At 54.5% G+C, this 24,048-nt stretch overlaps 1 protein-coding gene across 2 annotated transcripts in view; it reads left to right on the top strand.

The window, feature by feature from the left end:
• The first annotated feature begins 3,660 nt into the window (after nt 1-3,660).
• The window catches only part of LOC114085514 (annexin A5-like), a 39,298-nt gene continuing 18,910 nt past the window's right edge, over nt 3,661-24,048 (top strand). For both annotated transcript variants that reach the window (XM_071614713.1, XM_071614712.1), the window contains exons 1-9: nt 3,661-3,777; nt 13,162-13,246; nt 14,184-14,278; nt 15,512-15,625; nt 17,268-17,358; nt 20,001-20,080; nt 20,684-20,740; nt 23,078-23,171; nt 23,952-24,047. In XM_071614713.1, the coding sequence (XP_071470814.1) occupies nt 3,676-3,777; nt 13,162-13,246; nt 14,184-14,278; nt 15,512-15,625; nt 17,268-17,358; nt 20,001-20,080; nt 20,684-20,740; nt 23,078-23,171; nt 23,952-24,047 (814 nt within the window). In that variant the 5' untranslated portion in view covers nt 3,661-3,675. The remainder of the gene's footprint in view (nt 3,778-13,161; nt 13,247-14,183; nt 14,279-15,511; nt 15,626-17,267; nt 17,359-20,000; nt 20,081-20,683; nt 20,741-23,077; nt 23,172-23,951; nt 24,048) is intronic.

Genomic DNA, 24,048 nt, shown 5'->3' with positions numbered 1-24,048 from the left:
CCACCGCCACCAGCCATGGGAGAGTGAGAAAGAGGGGCCCCGTGGGTCATCTGCCCTCCATCTTTCATTTGCCGTAGAGGGGTCTGTTAAGGTTGGGTCAGCTCAACGAGAAGGGGCAGAGAAGGGAGGCTCTGATCCAGCCCTCTGCCCCCCTCCTGTTTTCACCAGCAAAGACCCTCAGCTCCAGAGAAAGAGGTTCAGAGGGAGACCCATAGTGAGCCAGGGCAGGAAGCTGCGTCCTTCATGAGCACAGTGTCCCTTGGCAGAAGGGGAAGGTGTGATGGCCTCGGCGGTGCAGTTCCCATGCCCTGAGCTGTCACCTGTGTTCTGGGTTGAGTGGCACCCCACCCATTGGTGAAGCCAGCGCTGTGCACCTTCAAGAGTCTGACTTGCACAGTGTGGGATTCTGGGCAGCCAAGTGGGCCCTGCTCCTCATTCACCCGCGTGTGATCTTGTGCGAGGACTTTTCTTTGCCTGGGTCTCTGTTTCCTGGACTGAATAAATGGTGGCCTCTGAAACTACATCCAGGTTTGTTAATGGTGGTATCACAGCTGAGCCTGTGCTGAGTACCTGTCGCCTTATTTAAGTTATCTGAAGTCTCACACCAGTCCTATGAAGTGGGTCCTAGAGTTAGCATCCTGCTGAATTGCAGATGAGGAAACCAGGGCCTTGAGAGTATAGACGACTTGCTGAAGATCCCACAGCTAGACGATGGCAAAACCTAGACTGCGGCTCCAACCGAAGCCCTGTGCTCTTGGACTTCAGTTCAAGTTGAGAATGAGGTTGCATGGTGCTGGGTAAAGGTGAGTTTGTGTTTTAGGTGGGATCAAGAAGTTGCTGGTGTTGGACCTTTGGGCCTAGGAAAATGGCAGGGTCCAAGTTAAGCTTAATTCAAGCAGAAGGGACCACTGTGATGGATTTGTGAGGATACAGACAAATCCCGCCTGTGTGCCGCGGATCGCCACTCTTGGGAGTTGAGCTCTGGGCATCACAGGTTCCCTGGCTGGAGGGCAGAAAGCCATGATGGCTGTGATGCTGACACCTGCAGTTATGGATGTCTCCCACTGTGTCCATGCATGTCCATGTCCCAGGCTGGCTCTCCTACCCCTGCCCTCTGCCCAGGTGGTCTTCCTCCCTTGGCTGCTCCAGTATCCCAGTGTTAGTGCCACCACCTGGGCCTCTGCAGACACAACTGCATTTCAACAACGTGTTCTGAGAACTATTTGAATGTTGTCGGCGTTTTATCTTTGTTTTCTAAAACTGAGTGGAAGACAGAAATGACTATGACTACTAGTGCTTCAAAACTGAAGTGCCATCAGCTCATAAAAGAGACAATCAGTTGTGCCCAAGATGCTCGGTCATAGTTTGCCACACTTGACCCGGTCAATGCTGCATAAAATTATGATAGAAAAAGAAAGAAAAGAAACCACAACAACATTGAAAATGGGTGTGAAATGCTCTAGCACTTTACATCTTGGACACGAGCATCATGACAGGTCACGTACAGGTCTGAGGAATGCCGGGTGGCAGAAAGAGGCTATAAGTGATCTGTCCTTTGCTCCCATGACGTGGCGGGCAGACCTCTTGCCTGCTCCCATTCAAGTTCTCCCTCCTCGCTCATCCTTGACTTTTCCATTTTCCTTGTGTGGGAAATGGGGGGCTCTGCGGTGTCACCCCATTCTTGTTTGGTTCTCCTGGATGTTGGTGGGAGATAGAACATTGCAGAGCTACTGAAGGTGGCCTTCTGAGTAGCCAGACCTGGGCCTGTCGCTGTGGGACTTTTTAGTAAATGAAAGTGTCTGTGTCTGTCGCGTGGGCACGTTTCCACGTGGGCTCGTGTCCACATACCCACGCCTGGCGGGAGTCACCTTCAGGAGCAGGGTGGCATTCACAGGGCCAGGCCGGTGCCCAAGGAGAGATGAGAGGGAGGGGTGGGGACTGTGGAGAAACAGGACTGTCAGCTCCAGCTGGTTGTCACTCTGGGCCTAGGTGTCACTGGGTTTTCTGGTTTTTAAGAGAAGTTGGAAATCCAGCCTTTGTTGAGGGGGGAGAGGGTAAAATTCTTTATTTTTGTAGACTGCGGGTTCTCATCAAAGACCACCACCCAGTTCTGCAGCTTCTGGGCTCGCATCAAAAAGGTGGCTGCTGTTTTTACTTTTGGAAGTCTGAAAATTAGAAAAGCTTGGGAACAAAATGACGATAACCAGGGAGCAGCGGGAGTGGACCTGGGGGCGAGGGGGCTATGGAAGGTCGCCAGTCATTGTCCCGCGCAGGGTTGCCCGTGCCAGTGTTTCACAGCCGAATATCGGTGCCGAGTCCTGGGGGTTCTGCGGCACCTGCCCGGATGTTTCCAAGTACAGGACCTGAGCCCACTTGGAAAAATTCTGTAAACACGCACTAGAGTCTCAGAGCTGCATCATCCCAACTCTGGTTCCTCTTGGCCTGTGTTTCGAGGCAGCTGAGGAGTGCTCGGGTCAGCTGGTGGAGGTGGCGGACCTTGGCATTGCTCCGTCTACATCTGGGTTCTCTTGAGCATTGGCCTAGGAGTCAGGACCCCAGATATTTGTCTTTTGGTCCTCATGAGACTTCAGGCAGCTCCCTCTGCCCAGGGCCTTCGTCTCTCCTTCTGAACCATAATTTTATGATTCCCGAAAATTTCATTTGGTCAGCCTTATCTCCCCACCCACCCCCCACTCCCAAATAAAAGAGATTAAGAACTGGGACTCTCTGGCCTTCCCCCTGCTCATGGGTTTGGGGGACAGAATATTTTAACATAATAGGATTTTCCCCCTCTGGTTGGTAGGAATGAATCTGCAGCTACTGTTTTATTGGAAATCCCAGCTGAAAATAAAGATGGTGCAATTCAATCTCAGATTTAACTGGTTACTTACTTTCCACCGAGTCCCCAGGGCTGTGCGGTTGCTTGGTTTGTGTTGGCAGTGGGTGCCAGGCTTACAGGGACCAGCGAATGGGATGGCGAGGGCTCCTGACTCCCCCTTACCACCAGGGGCAGGTTTTCCCAGCCCGAGGAATGGGGCCGGGGCTTGTGGCCCGCTCGCCCCTCTGTCTGAAGACGGTCTCCAGCGGGAGTTTGGCGGGTGGCAGTGGGTGGACCCGGTGTCTTCTGCCTGGCTGATGGAGGTGTTCTGGATTTCTTTTGCAGGCTGACGGAGCCAGTGCAGCCGGAAGGAAAAGCACTGCCAGCAGGTACGACCCCTGCGCCCCAGCCCCTTCTCCTGTCCCCGGTCTTGACGACCAACAGCCACCACTCTTTGGTCCTCCCTGAAAGGTGGGATGGTCAGACCAGCCCTCTTTGCTGAGAAGTAGCCACAGCTTCCCAGAGGGTGTGAGGGCGTAGACGGCCTTTTCCATGTGCCTACTGTGGGCCTCCAGGGCTCAAATTCAGGGATGATGCGTTTCTGACTGGCCATTGGCCCCTCCCACGGGGGAGACTTGGGGATGAAGCCCAAGGTGGGGAGCTTGGCTGCTGCAGTGTGGACTCCGGGGTGAGCCACCTCCTCCCCCCGCATCTGCGTGTGGATCTTGTGCCCTGCGCTGGGGTCATGCGCTTGGGTCCTGTGCTCCTCTCCCTCACTAGGTACCCCAGGTGAGGGCAGTGGGGCACTCCGAGGAGCCAGACCAGGGGTCCAGCTTCACCTTTGATGCTGGGAGAAGATGGGGGAGGGGTGGCCCTCAAGGAAAGCTGAGCTGTTGTCACCAGAAAGGAGAAGGAGATCCCGAGGGCCTAAGCTGGGGACAGCTACACAGGGGGCCCAGGTAAGTGCCTGGTCAGTGTTGGCACTAGTGCTGCTCCTGTCGCAGTGCGGAGAGCAGAGCTGGAGTGACCAGGTGGCCTTTACTTGGGGCATGGGAGGCAGGAAGAAGGTAGTGGATGGGCAGGGAAGGTGGCTCTGTGGCACACACGTAGACTCTGGAATGGGCACTGGCATCCCCTGCTGGACTTCAGGGCAGATTGTGAATGCCCAGCGGGAAAGCCCTCGCTGTGGCCCAGGGAACAGCAGTGCTCTAAAATGTTCCTGGAGTTGTGTTGTGTTGTGTTTTAGGTGGGGGTTGGGGAATTAAGAGTGTTCTGTCTGTGGCCAGATAAATTTGGAGGTCAGTGGGTTGAGCGCAGAATCGAGTGGAGAAAGCACCAGTTCAGTCAAGCACACAGCCACTCTCTCTGGGGACACCAGCTCCAGGCCCCCTCAGTCCTGACTGCAGGTCCCACAAGTGCCTCAGAGTCAAACAGGTTTCTCTGCAGGGGGCGTTTCAGAGCCTTTAAAGAGCTAATGTTTGGGAGTCCTCAAGCTTCATTAACTGAGGGACACTTTTCCTGGGCTCATGCCGTGGAGCAAGCGTCTCTTGGAACACACTTAGGGAATCCACAGATGTGTTTGGCTCTGTGCGCCAGGAAGGTCACTCTGGCAGCATTTTGCAGGACGGATTGAAGTCCAGGACTCCAGACACCAGGCCCTTGCCACCCACAGGATGCTGCTGGCCTGGCAGATGTCTTCTGTTTCGAGGCCACGTAGTCTCCGATGTGTCTCAGCTCTGCCAGTGAGTGTGGAAGCAGCCAGGGGTGACCCACCCACGTGCACTCGGAAGGATGTCATTTGTTGGTTCTGAGACTGGATCTTGTTAGGTCCGAGGCTGTCCTTGAACTTGCGATCCTCCTGCTTCCTGAGGAGCTGGGATGACGGGCCCATGCCACCGTGCCTGGTGGGAATGCTCATTCTGTCTTCCCACGTTGGTGCCCTTTACCTTCCAGCCTGCGATTCCGTCCTCCCTTCAATGATGCTTTCCCCAACCTCCTTTTCGGGACACATGCCACCCAGCCTGTGGCCTTTGTCACCTGCCCACACAGCTGAATTATTTGTGTGTGTGCGGTCTTTCCCTTCCCTCTGGGAGTGGCAGCTTCCCAGGGCAGGGGCCATGTCTGTCTTGGGCAGCGATGTGGGCCTGGACCCTGGTAGGCCTGCAGATGTCAGTGGCAACCTGGGTGCCCAGTGTCCTGTGTCCTGGACCCCTGGTGGAGGAGTCCCTAGAGTGGTGAGTGGTGGATGGAGGCACTTGCTGGACCTGAAGTCAGGACTAAAAGTCCTGACTGGTGTCCCCACCCTGTCGCTGTGCTTGTGGAACAGGGGAGGGGCTGCTCAGGGTCCTAAGGGGAGAAAGTGGCTGTGTGCTTGACGGAGCCGGTACTTCCTCCACTCGATGGTGGGCTCGGGCCAGGGTCTGGCCCACCACTGTCCTTCCTGCTGTGTTCGTTGGGCACTTGCTCTGTGTGCTGTGGGCTCCGATGGCCAGATGCTAATGTATTCACCCAGGAGACATGTTAAGAGTGTCTGGATGGTGGGCACAGTGGTGGGCCCACAGCAGTGAGCCACAAGACGAAGGTCCACCTTATCACAGTGGTGGGATGTCCTCACCTGACCCTCTGCTGCCTGAGTCTCTCATAGGGGCTCTGCCTGGTGGTGGCGGGCAGAGGACAGCAGGCAGGTTTTCCAGTGGTGCTCGTGGCCGCCTAGAGCTTTGGGGTGAGTGTTCCCAGCCTGAGGCTGCAGTCCACGGGACCAGTGCGGAGATTGATTAGAGATGCCTGCTGGTCGGGGCAGGGGAAGGGGGGCATAGGTGCCATCTCTTCTCTGAGGAGCCTAGGCTCTCTATAGCAGGTACATAGTGACTGAACCCATGTCATTGCCACGGGGCTGTAGTGCCCACCAGGAAGGCAGCACAAACCTGTGGGTTGGGTGTGACTTGAAGTGTGAAAGCACGATTGCCTTGAATAACGACTGTCATGTAGCCTGGCTCCACGTCCAGTTCTGAGCTAAGTGGTTTGCACGTATTCATTCATTTATTTATTGGGTGTTGTCTTCATAACAACCCTGCCAGGGAGGTGTTCGTAGCATTCCCACTTTATAGACAGGGAAGGCGAGGCGCAGGGGTCCGCGGAGCTAAGGCTGCTTCCCAGTCTGGCTCCTCGGGTGATGTGGCCTGCACTTCCCTGCTCCACCCTCCTGCTTGTCCATGTGAAGTCAGCAGTTGACAGAGTTCCAGGAGCCCCTTAGGGGCCGGGGACTGTCAAGAAGGCTGGGCTCTGGGGGTGCTCCCAGGTGAGTATATTTTGATTGTGGGATTAAAACCAGTAGCGTTCTCTGAAAGGCCATCTCTGCGTCCTGAGGAGTGGACGACACACTGAGGCATCAGGAGGCATCAGTGGCCCTGGCCTTGCTACTAGTGGCTTTGACGCCCCCGGGTGGCTTTAGACCGGGGGATGCTCTGTAGGGCTTCAGAGCTTGTTGAGTCTCCGTTTCTGCTGAGAACTGGAGGTGTGGAGGCTCCCCAAAGTCAGAGTGAGGCTAGAGGGCCACGGGCAGGAGTGACCTGGGAGGACCCGCGCCCGGTCGGGCCTGGCTCCGGCCCTGCCTTGTCGCTCTGTTATCACACCAGGTGCTGCTTTCATCCCGCGCCGCCTTTTGGCCTGGAACACGCAATTTTGTTATTTCTCCAGAGGGCCTCTGGCTGGACCCCAAGACCAACAGCACGGGCTGCGAGGGAATCAGTGTTAAATGGAGGGGACAAGGAGAGGTGTGTTCTGGATCTGAAGAGACAGCCGAGTGTGGCTGGGTTTACTTCCCTGTAACCCAGCCTGGGCGGATTTTACAAGACCAGGGACCCAGCACCCGGGGTCGGGGGTGACCTGGTGTGCAGGTCACAGCTCACGTGGCCAGGCGGCCGCCGAGCCTTGCTTACTCCAGGGCCTGGGCCTGGGGCCTCTGCGGGGAGGAGTTCTGAAGGAGCTGCTGTTGCAGGCTCCAGGGAGGAAGAGCGATGCCGGCTGCGAGCTGGAGGCCTCGGGCGGAAGGGCTCTGCAGGTTGTCCAGTCCCACCCTCTGATTTTAGAGATCAGGAACCAGGGCAGAGAGGGCACGTGATCCCTTGCTCCCTGGAACATTCTAGCTGCCTAAAGATGAGACAGGATCCTATAGATGGGAGGTTGGAGGGAGAAGACGGTGAAACCAAGTCTCACGCATTCACTTCACAGGTATTTACAGAGGGCCTACTAAGCGCTACGTTCTGCCTTGGGTGCCAGGGATGCAGCACTGAACAGAACAGAAAGCCCTGCCCCTGTGGAGTGGTGTCCTGGGGAGGGGGACAGATGATAGAAACACATAAACCATGTGCTCGTCACTGGTCACAGGTGCAGTGTGGGGGGACAGGGAGACCTGGAGAGGGTGCCATCTCTTTAATCTGGGAGGTCGGGAAAGGCATCTCTGGGAGATGTGAGGGACTGAGCCGGGAAGTCTGGGGAAGTGCCTTCTGGGCAGGGAGAACACCGGTGCAGGGGACATTCTTTGCCCCCGAGCAACCGTGAGCACTGCAAGGCCACTGGACACCGTGCGCGGGCCTGTGCCATTACTGTGCATGAGATGGGGAGCCGCAGGACGTTTTGAGCAGAGAGGTGCCTTGATGTGACTTGGTTTGCAAAGGACCATCTCGGCTGCCGGGAGGTGAATCAACAGCAGAGGGCAAGGTGTTCCCAGAGCTGCTGCCTCGGTTCAGGACAGACGGCAACCGTGACGGGAGCCAGCAGTGAGTGTCTGGAAGGCTGTCTCCAGGCCTGAGGGCTCCGGATTGAAGCCCACGTCCAGAAATGCACAGCCTCCTGTTCCGTCCTAGGATGGCCCAGACTGGGGTGGCCTTCCCTCCAGAGCCCCCACTCCCTGCCCTCTCTGACTGATCTGCTGGGCATCTTCCTCACTTCTCCACCTGCTGGGGCCCAAGCAGCTTGGCCCAGAGAGGAAGACCTCAGACAGCCTGGGTGCAGATCCTGGTGCTGCCCGTGGCCTGGTTGTGTGACCTCGAGTTGGTCACATAGCCTCCCTGCCTGTCAGTTTCCTCATCTGTAAAACAGGGATTGTGTCACTAGGACCACCTTCCCAGTGCTGTCAGTGAGGATTAAGTCTACTTACAGTGCGTGTACCTGCACACAGTGCCTGGACCATAGTAGGTGTTCAATCAACACTCACTTTGATCACCACCATGCGGGCTGGATTCCTGGGAGAGGGCAGCCATGGGTGACAATTGCTTTCTCAGGGAGCCTGGACACAGGGAAGAGAGTGGGGATGGAGCATACTGATTGCATTGCTGCGGCAGCGAGGAAAGGTGGTAGGACGTTGGCTGTTACACTGCCTGAGGTCGGGGCCTCTGGAAATATGGAGCAGAGAGTAATGATGTGTTGGCATGACATCTGCTGTGGGAGGGCCAGGATCAGGTCTTGTAGTTTACACAGATCACATTGCCCCCCTCAGCCTCCCTTCTGAGGTTGTAACTGGTGTCGTTCTTTTTTTTTTAAATCAGGGATTGCCCCCATTGCCCCCAGGGAGCTTACCACTGAGCCACACCCCCAACCCATCTTTACTTTTTGAGTTAGGGACTCGCTAAGTTGCTGAGGTTGGCTTTGAACTTAGAATCTCCTGCCTCAGCCACCTGAGTCACTGGGATGACAGGTGTGCACCACTGTGGCTATGCCTGACAGTTGGAATTGTTCTTTTTCAGAGTGAACTGAGGATAGACTCCTCTGAGGTCACTCTAATAGTAAAATGTCTTTGGAACTAGCTGAGTCTCACCCTTTAAGCCAAGGTCTGTACCAGTGGACCATTTAATCGTAACCACGTGTGTGTGGCTGCGTAATTATTCTTTAAATAATCTTCTTATTTGGCATTTGGTTTCCAACAATAAAATAAAAATCATCCTGAACAAATTAATTTCATTTGCACAAAATTTCACAGTCACACTCGGCCTAGTGCTAGTCAGTGGACAGTGCGGTACTCCCAGAACAAATTATTTGGAAACCGGGACCATTTCAGGCAGAGGACAGCCGTAGGTCCTGGAGCATGGAGCTCAGATTCTATCTCCAACAATAGAGTCTCCCCCTGCTCAACTCTGAGCAAAGTTGGTCGACAAAACTCAAAACTGCAGGTTGATTCTAGGGGATTGTACCCTTATCCAGAGGGGCCAGAGACTTCCTTGGTGGGCAGAGTTCACCCTCTGCTTAACCAATCACCACTAACCCTAGTGGAGTTGGTGTGCTGGCTGTTCTCTGGAGCGCTGGCGTGACTGCACTGTCAGCTATGGGGCTTTTTAAGTGCTGTTTGCAGGATGCCCAGCTGTGAGCTCCTGGGAGGCAGCAGCTTCCCTCACTCCAGCAGGCTCAGGGCCCCACCCTTGTTCCAGGGTGACGTTGAGGACACACAGTTTTCGTTCCCATTTCGCAGGTTTTGCCAAGGGAAGGCATTGTCACTGTCAGAGGGTTAAAGACACGCACAATGAAGATTTAAATCTTACTGATCTTCATTTGTTATCAACAAGCCCTTGTATACTAGTGTGTGAATAGCTTACTTTACAGTGATCCATTTTCCCCCGACCCTAAGCTTTGAAAGAGGTCAAAAGCAGCTGGTCAGAGTGGCCGAGGCAGGAGCAGGCTTGCGGGAGCATGAGGGGCCAGGAAGTGGGGAGGAGGTCAGCTGGGTGTGCTGGGGACTGGCCTGCCTGCCCGTGGCCTCAGCTTCTCAGAGAGCAGGGCAGGGATGGGTGGGGCTGTGCTCTGGGCCTGCTGGTCTGCCTCCCACAGGCCTCTGGGAACGTGTTGCCCACCTGTGGGGCCCACCATCACAGGAGGCGTTGGGGCCTCTGCGGTGTCTGCAGGTGGGACGCGAGCTGCTCTGGCCGGCAGGGGAGGCAGTCCTGTCTCCCACCACCTCAGCAGCCGCCTTGACCCCTGGAAGCCTGCGGCAGCTCCAGCGCTTGGTCCAGGATCTCTGGCTCCTCGTTGCAGCATGGGGGGTGCCAGTGGGTGGTTAGCAGCCACTGCCCAGGACTGGGAGACAGGCTTAAGGAGGGCCTCCAGCTCTTCTGTACTTTCAGAGGAGCTGTATTCAGAAAGTTCCAGACAGTGAGCACTTGAAATCGTTGTTTACGTGTGACTTCCCTGGGTCAGGAAAACAGTCCTTCCCTGCTCTTGGGTTGATTTTCTTCATTTTATTTTGGCATGCCTAGGCCTTGAGGATAAAAGGACGTTTTATTTTAGAGGGGGAGAAAGGATGGGTTTGAAGCTGAGATGAACCATGGATTGGGTTCTGGCCTCTGTAGTCCAGGAGCTTGTGGTCATCCTGGTGAGGCCGTGGTGGGATGAAGGGTGGAGGGTGAGCTGAGGCTGCAGCAGGGACAGAGCTCCTTGGAGATGGAGCTGCCCCGCTGCAGGGTGGGGCTCCAGCAGAGTCCTCCAGAGCCACGTTTACAGACGGTCTTGGGCCCCAGTGGTGGGCTGCAGACAGGATGTCCACACAAGGTCTGCCCAGTGACTCAGTCTGTGACTCACGTCTGGCTCCTTCCCACTGTGCATGGCCTCGCTGGCTGGGGCAGTGACTCTGTGGTGTGGAAGGCACAAGTGTTTCACGATTTCTAGAAAGCTCTTAGAAAACGTGGCCGGTAGTTAGTTATTTCTTCATAGACATGGCTGAGATTCTTGAGGACCTTCTTCTCTTTTCCTTTTTACCTCATTTCCTTCAGTCCCGAGGGTCAGATATATTTTATTTTTTCTTTGAGGCAAGTAACCTCTCCCTGTTCTAAACCCCCCTCTCTCAGATGGCAGTTTCTGTGTAATCTACAAACCACAAACCACGTCAAGTTTTCTTTTTTTTAAGTGTGATTTTAAAAGCTTCTTTCCTTTCTTTTTTTTTTTTTTTACAAACTATTGTTGCGAAATGAGGCTCCACTGAGATAGAGTGTCAGTTCACTCCCCAGTGTCCTGCAGCCAGGGCTCTGTGCCGCCCAGACTCCTGCGGAACCCAGTGGGCCCTTCCACCTTGCCCGTCCCTGGACACCCCCGTGGAGTTGGAGCCTGCCGCTTCCTTCCTCGGGGAACGCGGTTCCCTGGTGACTGCGCATCACCCTGGGCAGCTTCTCCTCCAGGCGGTGCAGCATTGTTGCTAGGGACCAGGAGCCACTGTCCCATGACTTGAGTCAAGTCCTGGCTCTGCCTCTTGCTCACTGGTGCTCAGCTGCATGGCCAGAATCTGCCCTTGGAGTTCCCCTGCCTCAGGCCCTGCGGGTCTCCTGTCCATGTCCCCTACCTTGGGCCCTGTGGGTCTCCTGTCCATGTCCCCTACCTTGGGCCCTGCGGGTCTCCTGTCCATTTCCCTGCTGCTGCATGTGGTTGGGTCTTTCTGCGTCTGTGTTCGGGTTAGCTGCCCTCCCGTCTCCATCTCGCCCAGGCCATTCCAGTGTCCCTGCTGCGGGAGGAGGCCCAGCATCTGCAGGGCTGGCCAGTCCTCCTGCCGGTGGCTTGCTGTGGCCACAGAGGAGCTTGTGTGTTGGGGCTTTTATGCCCCCTCCTCACCAGGCCCTTCCCTTGGTGGCCTCTCTGCACCTGACTGCTTGCTGCGGTGTGTTGAAGTCACCCTCCTCTGAGCTGCAGGCCATCTCCTTCTCCCCTCCCGAGCTTCTGTGCATCCCGAAACATAGTCGTGCCAGTCTCTGCTTTTCTGATTCTGGCTGCAAACCTACAGGCAACATTCCAGACGTTTTTGGGGATTTTTTTCCAGTTTATTCTCTTTGGTCCTTCTGGTCACTGTTTATGTGCTCACATTACCTGCTCCAGCCTCGGTGCGGACACACTCTGCCGCACTTCTCACGTCCACATCTGCCATTTTGTGCCTGGCTTGTGGCATCGGGACTTTCCTAGTGATCAGTGTAGTACTTAGCATGTGGAAAGTGTTAAAAACGGCTGTCGTTTTTAGTCTCAGCGCCCTGCCTCCTGAGTGCCACATCCAGGAGTAGCTTCCTTTGAAAGCATGGGATGTTCAGTCCTTGACATAGGTGGTCAGAAGTCCGCCTAGATTGCCTTAGCGGGGTCCTCGCACAAAGGAAGGCAGAGGAGGCTGGGGACCGGCCTGACGGAGAAGGGGGTCTAGAGGAACTGTCCATGCCGTGGCCGAGGGTCGCCTTGGTCACTTCCTTGGACTCTTGAGTGCCACCTTTCCAGGAAATGTGTTTAGGGTCCCTGGATGGCCTTTGGGGCTGGGTGCTGTAAAAGTTCTTCCCCATGGAATGACACTCTCTGTTGTTATCTTTTTTAATTTTTAAAATTTTGTTCTAATGAGTTGTACATGTCAGCAGAATGCATTTTGATTCACTGTACACAAATGGAGCACACCTCTTCGTTTCTCTGGTTGTGCATGTCCGTTGTCATCTTTTTTAAAATTTTTTTTTATATATTTATTTTTTAGTTTTAGGTGGACACAACATCTTTATTTTATTTTTATGTGGTGTTGAGGATCAGACTTTTGAGTTTAATTGGTATCACAGTGTTGTTGGCAGAAGGGAACTTTTCTTCCTGTGGGTAATTGAATAATAAAAAACATTGTGAAGCAGACTAGGTGTTCTCCACCCTCCCTCCTTGTAGCTGTTTTTCCCTGTTATAGATGGTCCCGTAACAGAGTTTTAAGGAAATTACAAAACGTGTGTTGGTAAAAAGTAAATGCCGGGAAACTCCTTGATCATCACATCAGCTCTGTGGCTCAGTGTTAGTAAAGCCTCCGGATTTAAAGGACCTAATGATCTTGTGACCTTTTTTGGAAATATTATGATTATTAGAAACACGACAAATTAATGTGTATCCGGAGGTCTGAAAAAGAACGTCTTCTAACAAGTGCTTCTGGCACGTGGATCACCACATGTCTTTTCTTGCTGAGTTCTCTTAAAGTCCCTGTGAGGTGCTCAGGAGCAGGGCTCAGGGTGACAACATGGAGCGAGCCTTGCTTAGGACTGAGTCGGGGGCAGGCCTGTGTGCCCCTGGTGATTGGGGGGAAGCAGCCCTGGGAAGGTGCCCTTAAAGCCAGGAGGGTGGGTGGGTGTTGTGCATGGGTGGAGCCCAGGGAGGAAGGAGCCAGCCTCACATGAGGCTCCTGGGGCCAGGGGAGCTCAGGCAGCGAAGTGGTCCTGCCACGTGCCTCAGTGGCCCGTTTCCCGCTTCAGATGGGGCGGGTCTTCCCAGGTGGTGAACCTGTGGAGAGGCTGAGCTTGGTGGGCAGCAGCGGCCGCTCTTGCCCTGCTGGTCAGCAGGACGTGGATGACAGCACTGTGCTTCTGTCTCAGGCTCTCAGAGGCACCGTGACCGACTTCCCTGGATTCGATGACCGGGCTGATGCAGAAACTCTTCGGAAGGCCATGAAAGGCCTGGGTAAATCCCACCTCCTTTTTATTCTGGAAAATGAAAAGATTTGAAATGTGTAGAAGAAAAGCTGAATCAACAGAATCGTGCTATGGGTCCCCAACTCCAGGACCGAGCAGCCGAGAATCCACCCCCCTGCAGAGGGCAAGGCCTGGGCTGTGCGCCTGCCCCTTCACACCCCACTTCTGTGCGGGGCCTTCCCCGGGGACCTTCCCTTGCTGCAGGCTCTCTTCTGGCCATTATCAGGAGCAGCGAGTGTAGGATATGGAACGTTTTACATATCGTCAGTGTTTCTATCTCAGGGGCTGCCTGCGTGGCTGATCCCTGGAGCTGGGGCCCCTTCTCACGAGGGTCCAGTGCTTCCATGTCCTCCCAGCCCCTTTCAGACCGTCCCCTGTTAGGCTTGGTGTGTTCTCTCCAGCCCGGGGGGCGGGGGGTCTGCTGCTTTTGGAAGCCTCGTGTTTTCCCGTCGCCGCGCTTTTGCAGTGTCCTAGAGCCTGCCCTGCTCCTGGCCCTGCCCTCTGGGGTTCCCTTGCTGCTCCGGACACAGCCTCGGGGTGCAGCCGTTCTGCCTCACAGCTGCCGGGTGTCCACTCTAGGTTGCGTGTGACTTGAAGCCAGCTCTCTCTGTCCGCTGTACACCCACACATTGTACCCTGTGAATGGCTGTTATTACAGTGACTATGTGTTGTCTAAAAATCTCCAGACAACTTTTTAAAAAGTCACGAGTATTTTTCTGTCTACTTCAAAATACATTGGGAGTGGGGAGTAATGAGTAGGATACGCAGCATTTTACATATCCTCAATATTTTGCTTAATAAATTATTCAGAAAAATGTACAAGACATTTTACACACTCACAGGCAGAGGGAGGAGAGGGAAGTGGCTGGGGAGCTGGTCCCAGGGAGGTTGAGGGAGCCCAGCCTGGCGTTAACCTTGAATCGCAGGCACCGACGAGGAGAGCATCCTGACTCTGCTGACATCTCGGAGCAACGCGCAGCGCCAGGAGATCGCCGAGGCCTTCAAAACTCTGTTTGGCAGGGTAAGGCCCCCTTCCTCCTAAGGTGTAGCCGGCGCAGTTCTGGGTTTGGAGGAGTCTGTGTGCAGCACCTTCCCTCGGTGTCTGTGGAGGCCGACCTGCAGGCCTCCGCTCCTTCATTCACAAGGACACAGAGCTAGCTTGCACTGCATCCTCCCGGGGACCTGAGCCAGTGCTGGGTCGCGCAGGAGCCGGGACACAGCAGTGTGGTGCCCGTCGACCCACTGCAGGTTCTGGAAGCAGAGGTTGGCTGAGCCTGCAGGGTCAAGGGCACAGTGTGCCAGTCTGCAAGGCAGTGGTGTGACGGTCTCCTGTGAAGGCCATCTGTCACTGACTGCTGTGTTCCTGCTCCCTCCTGCCTGCCTCCCGCAGCCCATGCTCCAGTGCTGGGGCTGTTAGTGCCACGGTGCGGCCTCTGCCTTCCCTCAGCGCATCCTGCTGGGCCACCCTACCACCCTTGTCTGGTGTGGGCCTCTAGTGCAGTGTGGGCCGCTTTCCTGGTGATCTTAGTAAGTGGACTTTTAACTAGTAGAGCCAAGCGCTCTTATTTGATTGACATTGTAAAGCAAAGGTTTTTAGATTTGGTGCAGAACGCACGATGCATACTTCAGTCTGTTATTCTGGAAATCCACATTTGTCGTTTCACTGTGAGACAAAAGAGAAAGTATCCTGCCCCTTCCCCCTTTTTCTGGTGCCAGGCAGGGACGCAGGCCGTGTCTGGGGTGGACAGGTGGTCTGCCCTGCGCTGCCTCCCCACCTCGAGAAGTGTTCTGGGCACCGTGTCCAGGTCCCTGCTGCTGATGCTGCCGGGGGCCATGCCCCCGCACTCGCCCTGCAGCAGGTCTCTCAGTCCTCAGGAGCATCCGTTCGCTGTAGCCTGCTGTGTATCAGACTATCATCAGATACCGCGAGGAAAAGGGTGACAGGCTACATTCTGTCCTTTTAAAAAACACATTGATGATTTTTTGGGGGAATTTTTATAAAGATGTCTGTGTTTCTCAATACCATTTTTAAAATGAAATGCTTGAAATGAAGAAACTCATCTCCTAGAAGCAGATTGGTGCATAGGTGGCCTCCCTCCGGGGTTGAGGCCTGCTGTTCAGCGTGGGAGGCTGTGGGTTTGCTAGCTCACCGCCTTCTACCTGAAGGCAGCAGCCTACGGCATTCACTAGGCAGAGGCCCCAGGTCACCTTTAAGAAGAATCGCCTTAAAGCTCTGCCTGTCTGCTGTGCGTAGGATCTCCTGGATGACCTGAAATCAGAACTGACTGGAAAATTTGAGAAACTGATCGTGGCTCTGATGAAGCCTTCCCGGCTGTACGACGCCTACGAGCTGAAGCACGCTCTGAAGGTGAGAGGCTGCGGAACCGGCCCGTCCCACGCCTGTCTGTCTCTGACTGACTTCAGGGTGGGCTTCGTGTAAGAGGCAGCTCTGGGAGGTGCTGAGAAGACAAGTGGGGGCAGAATGACAAGGTGACCTTCGTCTGTTGGCATTCGTAAGCTCACCAGAACTGGCTTTTTCAAATTTAAATTTTTATATTTTACTTCTATGCCTGTCTTCTGATTTTGAGTTGTTTTAAAATGATGGTGGATGAAATATTTTAACTCTTTAAACAAAAAATTGCTTGATTAGGGAATAACAAAGTAGCTGGTGAACTGGCTGTGACTCAGGTGTGCAGAAACTGTGTGTGCATCCCTTGGCTGGGCTCTGGCCTGGGGCATGGCCTGGCCGCCTGGGGACTCTGTGGGCAGGAAGGAGTTCAGTTACAATTGATCTTGAGTGGGAGATTGAGCTTTAGCCGCAAGAAGGTAACTCGGCCCAGGACTTGTAACTTTTAGCATGGGAGGTGGAGATTTATTCAGTCGGTAGCTGGTTTATTCTGATTCTCTTCATTTCTGTAGGGTTTTTTTTGGTGTGAGCAGAGTCGTGGGTTATTGAGGAAGGGGCTTTCACACAGCACCCCAGATGGTCAGCTGCAGCTGAAATTTTTCCAGAGGATGAGCTGAGGCTTTTTGGACTTGATTTTTGATAAAGAAACAAAAATAAAAAGAACATAATTCTGCCTTTTAAAAACTTTAGTTCAGTCAATCGTTGCATATATCTCTAATTTAGTGGCATAAATATGATTTTTAAAAGCAGAAAAAGGAAAATCAGGTAATACTATTTTTTAAAAATACAGAGAGCAACTTCCAATTTGATTCCACGGATGCAGTTCCTCAACTGTGTTTAGGTCACTGTCACTCAGCTTCCTGTGGCCGTGACAGGCAGCTGAGAGGGTGGTTGGGCCCCTGGTTGTAGAGGCTCCAGTGCTTGATCTGTGTTGAGGCAGCATTTCCTGGTGGGAGCTCGTGGGCAGTGAAGCCGCTCACCCCGAGCAGAGAGGGGTGGTCAGAGAGGGGCTGGCACGGCCCGACCCCCAGGGCGTGCTCCAGGACCTACGGCTCTGCCTCCTGGAGGCTCCGGGTGCTTCTCTGGGAGCAGAGCTTTCAGCACAGGGCCTCTGGGGGACGTCCCTGCCCCGTGGCAGCAGTGCCCTGGGTGCGAGCTTGCTTTGGCTGCACGAGAAGCAGAACTCGGGGGCAGGAGCTTACTTTTGAGGTGCAGATGAAGTACCTGTTATCTTCCACACGCAATCATGTGTTCTGTGTCAGTTCCATTAAAATGTTTTACCTTCAACTAGAATTAGCCGATCAGATTATAAGTTGCAAATTTACATTATCTTTTATACCTTTATACCTTTTATACCAGTATACCTTGCTCTACACTAGACAAAAAGAATGAAAGATAAAATAAATAATAAGATTATCTTTGGAGAGCAAATTAACTTGAAATTTCATATCTCTGTAACTAGTGGAGCTTGTATAAAGAGAAGCCCACGTCGTGTTGGGGGATATTTGTGCACAATCTGCGTAACATCTATTCTGGCAAAATAACTTCCTCTTTTTTATTACTGCTGACATGTTTTCTCTATTAAAAATAAATCTCCAAACAGGGAGCCGGGACAAAAGAGAAAGTCCTGACAGAAATCATTGCTTCAAGGACACCTGAAGAACTCAGAGCCATAAAGCAAGTGTATGAAGAAGGTGAGTGTTTGGATTGACGTCTTGCCCATCTCCACTGTCACCTCTCCATCCTGTCCCACAGATGCCACAGGCCGGCGGCTCACAGCTGTTGAGTGAGTGGAGGGGGACCTGCCACTCAGCTGCCTTTCTTCTTCAGTCAAAACCTTCACCTGTTTTAGTAGCTCATGAAAAGCTGCTTATGGCTTGCATAGGATTCTAATAGAGGAATTCTAGGGGTGTCTTTCTCTCCTGTTAACTTTGGGGTGTATGTGAATAGTTTTTCTTCCTTCAAATGCATTCAGTTCTGTGTTAGTGTAGGTGGAGTTATCTCAAAGACCTTTCGGGAACCTGGGAAAAGATACCTAACCCCCTTTCCAGATCAGGGTTAGTAAAAATGTCTGAGTAAACGTATTTTGTTTAGCTAATGGCAATGCTGGGACACAATACTCTGCATTTGAATTTTTTTGGAGCATCCTTCACTTTTTGGGAGAAAGTCTGTGTTCCTGTCTGGAGCATCTGTAAGGGGAATCTAGCAAAGGGAAGTCAAGGTAGAGTTGTGTTCCTTCAGGGCAGACCTCCTTCCTGACCAGGTGGTCAGCATGCACGGCACAGTTCCCAGGCTCTTGCCCTGAGCTAGGGAAGTGCAGCGCCCTCTGGGTCAGTTTGGGTCTTAGAGATGACTCTGTTCACCAGGTCAGTGGTGTGAAATGTGGGGCAGCAGAACAGTCTCCTTTCCAAAGTGCAGGGTCTCCTGCTTCTCCTAGAGTGAGAGGAGAAGGTGGTAAGGCCGAGGTGGTGAGCATCAGCCGGCCGCTCTACCTGATGTAGTACCCAGCTGTCCCTCTGGGGAGAGGATGGTGGTGACAGCATGCAGCCTGAGGCCTGGTGACGTGGTTTAGTGCCACTGTGATAGTTAAAGGATAGCCCCTTTCCAACTGAGATCACCTGAGAGGTTGTTGGCATTGGATGTTAGGGAGGCTTCATGGTACAAATGAGATGCTCAGAGTTTCAAGGCCGGGCGGCCTGACAGCTGCTGAGGAATGATTCAAGAAAGTAGGGTGTGTGTGCACAGGAACTTCCTTCAGCCTTCTACGGGGAAGGCCTGCCCCCTGTAGCGCACAGATGAACCTGCAGAAGGAGCCAGGCGCAGGAAGACAGCGTGGTGGAGCGCATGTGTGGAACACGCAGAGCTGGGTGGGGCTGGCGGGGCTGGGAGGGGAGGGCCGCGAGGGTGATGGGCAGCGATGGCCAAGGGCACTGCATTTCATTAGGATGAGAAGTTCTGCAGATCCGAGGTGCGGGGGGCGACTGTGCAATGGAGCCCTGTCAAGGACTTGACGTTGTCTAAGAGAGAAAGCTGTGTGGTGGCGATCGTCCCACCGTATACATACCAGAACGTCACACCTTAGATATTCAGACACTCTACAGTACAGTTTCTGTTTGTCCTGTCTCTCCGTAGAGCCGGGCACTGGGCTTGGAGTAGGTAACAGGCATTTTTGGAGCAGGGCCACTGTCCTCAGAGGTGTGGACACTGGAAAGAGGAGTGCAGTTGAGAGAGCATGCCATCGTGGAGGGGCCTGTGTCGCCAGCGAGTTGGGCCAGGTTGGGGGTTTGTGTGGCGTGTTGTGGATCCGGGCTTGGTTCAGAGCCATGTGTGGTTCTGAGTGGACTGCACAGCAGTCAGTGCCACAGCCGATGAGGAAGGGGGTTTGACTCCAGCTGCATGTCCCAAGGTGAGCTGGGGTTTGGGACTTAACAGCCACACAGTTATGGGAAGTCCAGGGTGTCACTCAGAGCACGAGATCTCGGATAGGGCTGATGGTTGGTTACTTGTGGGTGCTGCAATAGAGGAAGGAGTCAGAGGTTCCCGCCAAGATTCTACTTGGATCACTGGTTGAAGTAAACATGATTTTTTGGGTCTTTTAAAATAGAAGTTTTAGTCTTTTAAAGTTGCCTGCTTTCAAGTAATGATTACATATTTTCACACCTTAGAGTGATGCCTCTTTCCTCCTTCTTTTGCTGTCTCAGTGCGTTGTAGTTCTGGCAGGTATTTGTGGACTTGGGAACGCCCGCGAGTGTCCGTGGCAGAGCTGCCTTCATTTGAGTCCTCGCTGCTTCCTCCCCTTTCCTTTTGGGAGCAGCTGTTTGAGAGTGAAAGGTGCTTGTGGACTCCGCAGACCTGCTTCTCCCTTTCCCTGACCTTGGAGGCAGGAGGGGGCATACCTCAGAATGCCATCGCTGTCTCTCCCTTAACTTTATTAGCTGCAGAGAAAAACATATTTTATTGGGGGGAGGGTAGAATATGGCCATGCCCAGAGAAGGGCCACTCAGAGGGTGAAAGACATGGGAAACCCGTCACGTGGGACATTGGGAAGAAGCAGGAGAAGTTGAATCTTATGGTCAAAGTGTTTAAGAGGCTCTCCAGAGCCCTTCTGGATGGCTGAGTCGGGGCCCAGGCTGCATCACGGCTTGGGGAGACTGTGGTCATGCCTCCCAGCCACTCAGCATTTGTCTTCAGTCTCCAGCACTGAGAGACGGGACAGAGAGAATTTGTTAATCAATACAGTATTTCTTATTTTGTATCTCTTTCCTCTGATGAATGGGGCAGGATCGCTTTCTATTTGAAAGCAGCTGTGAGTAAGTGTGGAATGGTTCTGTTGCAGAGTACGGCTCAAGCCTGGAAGACGACGTGGTGGGGGACACCTCGGGGTACTACCAGAGGATGTTGGTGGTTCTCCTTCAGGTATTGGGTGGAGACCAACTCTAGCTTGACGTGAAAAGTCTGAAGTTGGCAGGCATGGTGACACACCTGTAATCCCCACAACGTGGGAGCCCGAGGCAGGAGAATCGCAAGTTCAAGGCTAGCCTCTGCGACTTAGCGAGACCCTGTCTCAAAGATAAAAAGCAAAAGAACTGTGGATGTAGCTTGGTGGGAGCGCGCCCTTGGATTCAGTGCCTAGTACTTTGGGGGTAGGGGAGAGAGTCTGAAGGTGGAGTGGCCTGATTATGCAGGGAAGCCACTTGAAATTCTTCTGATGCTGTCTGTGCTGGTTGGTCCTGCTGGTGGGTGTGTGCAGCCTGTGCTTGTTTACCTTTCAGAACGCACAGCCTCAACTCTGAGCGGCTGCCTCAGCCTTTGGCTGCAGAGAGCAGTCTGTGTCCTCCGCTTTCACAGCAGGGTCAGGAGGGTCAGGTTGGATTTGGACAGTTCTGTGTGATAGATTGTAGGATTGAGGTGACCTTGAAAAGCCATTTATTCCTAAGAGAAAGAGCTCTACGTGCATAACCACCAGATGGGACATTTTTCCTTTGGAGTGATTCAGTCATGGGACGTACTGTCTTATAGGCGAACAGAGACCCTGATGCTGGAATTGACGAAGCTCAAGTTGAACAAGACGCTCAGGTGAGTGAGGCCGGCTGTGTGGTGACTTTGCCCCCATCTGTGCATGGAAGGAATATGTGGTAAGGGAGCGTCACCAGGTGTGTTGTGAGGTCTCTAGGACAATCCAGTTCAGGTGTCCATGACAGATCACAAGACTCACCTCGGCAGAGTTCTCTCATTCTGGTCTGGCTAATAAAATATTTTATCCAAACATGAAGTGAAATAGTACAGTGAGTTCCACCTAGACATATCATTCCTTTTTTGTTGTTATGAAACATCCAAAAAACAAAGAATTTTGCAAAAAAACAACGGCAACCACCCAGTGTTATTGACCCCACTGGTAACGGGGCAGTAGGTCTCTTAGGAAGGGGTAAGAAGGAAGGATTGCGTCTGAAGGTGTGTGTCGTCCTGTCCCATGAGTGGTGGCGGGTCACCTAGCATCTGCAGTGCTCCTGCCTGTCCTTTGGAAGAATTCTAAACAATGTCGTCCCTCCTTTTTGTTTTTCTGTGGTGCTGGGGCCGCACACTTGCTAGGCAAGCACTCTGCTGAGCTGCACCCCAAGACCCCTTGTTTATTGAGACGGGGGCCTGCCCAGTTGCCCAGCTGGCCTGGAACTTGCAGCCCTCCGGCCTCGGGCTCCTGTGGCTGGGCTGCAGATGTCACTGCCGGGCCTGGCCGGTACTTCTCTTCTGTCAGCCAGGTGTTAGTGGCTCCCAAATGTCACATTGGCAGACTCTCAGACCCTGTGTGGTCTCCGTGTGGTTTACGAGGTGTCCAGGTGCAGGAGCTGTGTGTCAGGAAGTCTGCACCTGGAGCCGAGGCCCCGGGGGTGGGGAACGAGGGGCTGCTTGGGTTCCCAAGTCGCCTGGCGTCCCCCTGCCCCTCCTGTGGCAGTCTTGGTCCTCAGGGAAGCGGGCAGCGCCGTGGGCCCTCTCCAGGGCTTGCACAGTGGCCCGCTGGCCTGTGGCCTGACGTGCTGGTGCAGTGAGGAGAGCACCCCGTCTCTTGGGCAGCTGTGTTGGGGGTGTGAGTGCTGCCCTCTCTGCCTGGCTGCGGGGAGGAGCCGAGGGTGGTTTGCTGCCTGTTGACCCTCACCCACCCGCCTTGCCAGACGCAGGCCTGCTTCCTGTTCCTGCGTAAGCTCCGAGGACCCTCCTGGGTCCGCTGTCCCCAGGTAGAGCCCGTTCCTAATGTGGACGTCCGCGCCCCTGCCCCGGCTCTCCCGGCGCTCTCCCTGCGCCTCGGCCTGCTTCTCCTGCTGAGCCCTCAGCACGGGCACTTTGCAGGTAGCCCCAAGTCACCTCCAGGGGTCAGGTGGCCCGCACAGGAAGGCCCACTGCACCGCAGGCCTTCTGCCACTGCACTGCCCCTCACGCTGAAGCGCCCCCCTGCCCTTCAGGGGCCGCAGAGCTGCCCAGCTCACAGCACTCAGTGGGCCCTCAGCAGGGAAGTGAGCAGTGCGTGAGCCGTCCACGTAGCCAGGGGCCGTTCCTGCAGTGGGTGAGGACGGGCCCTGGCCCCGGCCCCCGGCCCCACTCAAGAGCAGGGCAGCCCAGCTGGCCTTGTCGCTCTGCACAGCAGTCCAGTGTTCCCAGCTGGACCCCTCCTCATCTCCTCCGCCATCTGCAGGGCGGAGCCACCGTCCAGCTGAGCTCCAAGTCGCACTCCCCTGGGGGGGCTTTGTTCAGGGCTGAGGCGCCTTCTTACTTTCCCAGCGTTAATTCCTTGTGGGTGGGTGGGGGGGTGGGCTGAGTCTCCTGTTCCTGCTCCAGGAGTGGGCGCTCTGGAAGGTTACCAGTGGTGGCCTGAGAAGCAGGCCCAGGTCTTCTCAGATGGCTGCAGGAGACCCGCTGAGCCAGCCGTGGGTGGGCCTCCCGAGAACGGCTACGGCATGGGGCTCCCAGGGGAGCAGGGGTCTCCCTCGGCCAGCCTGGTAACTCAGTGGCAAAGAGAAAGCCCGGTGGCTGCCTGTTGAACAGCGTAGCCCAAGTCAGACAGGAGCAGATCCTGGATCCTCCAGGTCCTGGAACTCCTGCTTAGGATTTCCCAAACGTAAGTGGATGGACCGCAGTGAGATGATCAGAAATCTCCTCCCCCCAAAATTGGAAGTCACAGAAGGCATTCTGGGCAGACCTAGTCTTGCCTGGTGCTGTGCTTTGTCACCTCGACCTGACCTGTGAATCCTGGCGAGCCCCAGTGGCGCTCCAAACCCCGGAGGCCGAGTTGAGAGTTGGAGACGGGAGGAATGGACAGGGCCAGACGTGCGGCAAGCACGTGTGGTCTGCAGGAAGCTGCACGGTGGCTCAGGGCCTGGGGGTCGCAGAGGGCCTTCCTGACGGAGGCGGGAATGCTTGCAGGCGCTGTTTCAGGCCGGAGAGCTCAAGTGGGGCACCGACGAGGAGAAGTTCATTACCATCTTCGGAACACGGAGTGTGTCGCACTTGAGAAGGGGTGAGTGAAAGAGGCTGGGTGGCGGACACGCCGCCCTGTGGCCTTGCCCTGGTCTCTGAGGCACCCTGTGCCACCTGGGCAGGTCTGCTGACTCCCTTTACCGCTGCTGTGACTTACGGAACCAGGAGCTTAAGCCCCCGTCTCCGGAGGGTGGTGAGGGTCGGGCTCTGGGGCGTCCCTCAGTCACAGACCATGAGTGGCGGCTCACTCGGGTGTTTCCTCCAGGATGGTGGATCTGAGACCCCGCTTCTGGGTTGTCTCCGGGACTTATGCTCTCAGCTGAGAATGTGTTCAGGAGCAGGTGACGGAGCCCACATGGTGGCTTCAGTTCTGCAGGTGGATTCTGAGGCGGGCTTGGCAGGACCTGGGATCGTCCTGGTTTCCTACCCCGCTGTCCTCGGTGTCTTGGTTTCCTTCTCATGCCATCTGCCTCGTCGTCACGAGACAGTTGCTGTAGCTCTGAACTAACCATTTTCACAGCGAGAAGAAAAGAAAGGGGTAAACCAGTCATTTCCGTCACTTTTTGTAAGGAAGAGGAGGACATCTCAGAGTCCCCACAGCAGACTCCCCTTGAGGTCCCTCTGGTCCGGACTGGCAGGGGGCTGGGAGGTCAGTGGGCAGAGAGCGCCGTGAACTGTCGCTGCTGGCTTGGCACCTGAGCCCGAGCACAGGCTCCCTCAGAGACAAGGCGCTGGGTAGGAGAAGAGCCGCGCAGCGAGAACTCTGATTGCTGGAAGGATCCATGGTTGTGTGAGTCAAAACTCCTTTCGTTTTTCCTAGTGTTTGACAAGTACATGACCATATCGGGGTTCCAGATTGAGGAGACCATCGACCGGGAGACTTCTGGACACCTGGAGCAGCTGCTGCTTGCCGTTGG

The sequence above is a fragment of the Marmota flaviventris genome, chromosome 7, assembly GCF_047511675.1.
Source record: "Marmota flaviventris isolate mMarFla1 chromosome 7, mMarFla1.hap1, whole genome shotgun sequence".
In the NCBI taxonomy this organism is placed as follows: domain Eukaryota; kingdom Metazoa; phylum Chordata; class Mammalia; order Rodentia; family Sciuridae; genus Marmota; species Marmota flaviventris.
Note: the sequence above shows the minus strand (reverse complement) of the source record. Positions and strands in the feature narration are given on the sequence as shown.